The following is a 2,658-nucleotide window of genomic DNA, read 5'->3' as shown; positions in this document are numbered from 1 at the left end:
CGGGGGCCGGGATGGATGCGCCGGCAGGGGGGAGGTGTTTTTCCGTGGCATTTGGAGCACGGTGTGTAACAGCACCTGGTATGAGCTGGAGGCCACGGTGCTGTGCCGGACGCTGGGATGCGGGAACGCGCTCCAGCGGCCCTCCTTTGGACACACGCTTCCCGGGAAGATGGTGTACCTGTGCGGGAGCCTGCAGCCCTCGCTGGCACAGTGCCGCTGGGCCTTCAATAAATCCGCTCCGTGCTACCAATCCTGGGCAGCCGGGGTCATCTGCAACGGTACGGGATCGGGATCCTTCCCGCTGGGATGTGAGGCACGGCCTGGGTCCCGCCCTCTCCCAAGCATCCCTTTCCTGCCCCCGCCTTTTCCAGGCTCCCAGGGTTTGGAGACGCCGACGCCCACGGCTGAGGTGACGCCCGGGAACGTCACGGTCCGGCACGGTGAGTGTCCGAGCCCCCGGCGGCCGTTCCCTGGGATCAGGGGGAAATTCCATAGGGGAAAGATTTATGTGGGATGAGCTGTGTCCGTTCTCTGTCCCAGCCGAGGAGGGGACCCCAGCCTTGGGGACACCAGCCCTGGACAGTCCCCTCTTTGTCCTGTGCCTGGTGCTGGCGGCGCTGCTCCTGCTCTCCGTGCTGGCCTTTTCCGCCGCCCTGCTGAGGCTGAGGAAGAGGAGCGGTAAGGAATTCTGGATCCGGTCACTGGAACTGGGACACAGTCCCCACTTTTTGGGCTCAGCTCAGCCATGGAGTGGGTGCATCCCCTTGTCCCCACAGCCATGTCCTCCTTGGGAATACCCATGCCAGTCCTGGGGACCCACAGATCCCAGAGCCCCGACGCGACCTCCGGCATCCCCAAGGACTACAGGGAGACTCCCACCAGCCTTCCCAAAGGATCAGGTGGGTCTGGCAGGTCCCCCCGGGGCTGTGGAGCAGGAGGTCCCGGCTGGTGACAGATGCCACATCCCCTTGTCACCCCCCAGACCTGCTGGTCACAGCCATTTCCAAGGATTCTGATTCCGACTCGGAATATTATGAGTTCAGCAGCAAGCCTCCTGTCGCCCTCTCCACCTTCTACAGTGAGCATCCCACTTCCTCTGGGATCCCTGACACCCTGTCCTGGGATCCCTGTCACCCAGGATGTCCCCACCCCTCTCCCCTTCCTGCAGACTCCCTGCGCCGGCATCCCAGGGAGGATCTTCTCCCTCTGAGACACAGCCAGGACAGGATGGAGCCTTTCCCTGAGGATGGTAGGACACGAGGGGGCTCTATCCCATGGACGGGAGGGTGGCCACCCCCCGTTCCCATATCCTCGTTCCCACATTTGGTGTCCTTGTTCCCACAGAGCCGGCCAGGCCGAGCCCCGCCTTCCGTGGCTCCTCCAGCTCATCCTCCTCCTCATCCACGGAGCCCTGTTGGAATGGCAGTGTTCCCCCTCCATCCCAGGGCACCCACTGGGACCCGGCAGGCACCGGCCACGGCTACGGCGCAGGTGGGAAGGGTGGGAGTAGGGATGGGAGCAGGGATGGAGCAGGCATGGGGAGAGAGCCCAAGGATGGGAGCAAGGGACACAGAGACCACAGGGATGGGGAAGGAATGGGGGTTCAGGGATGGGACCAGGGATAGAGCGACCCCAAGGGTGGGGACAGGGATGGGTTCAACCTCGGTGAGGAAATGGGACCCCATGGAGTGGGAGCGGGGATGGGAAGTGCCAGTCAGTGACCCTGTTCCTCCCAGTTCCCCCAGTTCCCCCGGCAGCGCCCGCCCCAGTGCCCTCCCAGCCCTGGGCACCTGCGGCTCCGGCAGATCCCGATCCCGACGGCAGCTCCAGCACCTCCTCGGGGGAGTGGTACGAGAACGTACAGGAGACGGAGCCCCCCGGAGACCTCTCCTTACATCCTGGTGAGGATCCTGCGTGGAAGGGGGGACACAGGGAATTCCGGGAATTCCCCAATCCTCCTGAATGGCTCTGTCTCCGCAGGCTGGTTGGATCCATCCTGTCCCTCGGGGGAACACGTGGAGGATCCCGACTTTTCCGAGGGCAGCGACTACGACGACATCCAGGGCTCTGCCTACTGAGCCTGTCCCACCACTCCAGAGGCCAAATCTCCTGGAATTCTCCGGCTGTCTCCTCCGGAATTCTTCAACCATCTCCTCCGCGCTACCATTAAAAGCTCTTCCCACCATGTCCCTTATCCATAGGAGTGGCCACCACGTGCTCCCACTTGTCCACCAGGTGACCCAAGGATGGCCAAATATCCCATTCCCAACCCACGGGAGCAGGGAAGGGGGCGGCAGGGCCCTGATCCAGCTCCATAGCACCGGGGGTGGAAATTAAACCGCAGCAAGGGGGGACATGGATGTCCCTTGTGTCCCCCCAGAGCTTCCCTACCCCCCGCTGGGACAGTCCCCATCCCGGGAACACACTGTCCATAAATCCCATCCAGGGGGCTCCAGGGATGCTGGAAGGGACGACACCGAGGTGCCACCCCAAACCCACCGGATGGTGCCCTACAGGGGGTGGGATACAGCCCCCAAACCCTCCAGCATCTCCCAATCCATCCACATCCCAGCTTTGGGATTCGGGAGTGCTCCCGGCTGGGAGGGGGCACAGCACCCACCTGTCACCCTGGGTTGGGACCACCCTGCCCCCGGCCCT

The 2,658-nt window shown here is 63.7% G+C and overlaps 1 protein-coding gene across 1 annotated transcript in view; it reads left to right on the top strand.

Annotated features, from left to right (window-relative positions):
• The window catches only part of CD6 (CD6 molecule), a 4,888-nt gene extending 2,692 nt beyond the window's left edge, over nucleotides 1–2,196 (top strand). The window contains exons 5-13 of the mRNA XM_017728620.1: nucleotides 3–278; nucleotides 372–440; nucleotides 541–678; nucleotides 777–899; nucleotides 983–1,078; nucleotides 1,169–1,249; nucleotides 1,345–1,491; nucleotides 1,737–1,901; nucleotides 1,981–2,196. Of these exons, the coding sequence (XP_017584109.1) occupies nucleotides 3–278; nucleotides 372–440; nucleotides 541–678; nucleotides 777–899; nucleotides 983–1,078; nucleotides 1,169–1,249; nucleotides 1,345–1,491; nucleotides 1,737–1,901; nucleotides 1,981–2,078 (1,193 nt within the window). The 3' untranslated portion in view covers nucleotides 2,079–2,196. The remainder of the gene's footprint in view (nucleotides 1–2; nucleotides 279–371; nucleotides 441–540; nucleotides 679–776; nucleotides 900–982; nucleotides 1,079–1,168; nucleotides 1,250–1,344; nucleotides 1,492–1,736; nucleotides 1,902–1,980) is intronic.
• The last annotated feature ends 462 nt before the right edge of the window (nucleotides 2,197–2,658 follow it).

The sequence above is a fragment of the Corvus brachyrhynchos genome, unplaced genomic scaffold, assembly GCF_000691975.1.
Source record: "Corvus brachyrhynchos isolate BGI_N302 unplaced genomic scaffold, ASM69197v1 scaffold1103, whole genome shotgun sequence".
Lineage (NCBI taxonomy): Eukaryota > Metazoa > Chordata > Aves > Passeriformes > Corvidae > Corvus > Corvus brachyrhynchos.
The sequence above is the reverse complement of the archived record's forward strand: the minus strand, read 5'-3'. Positions and strand labels throughout refer to the sequence as shown.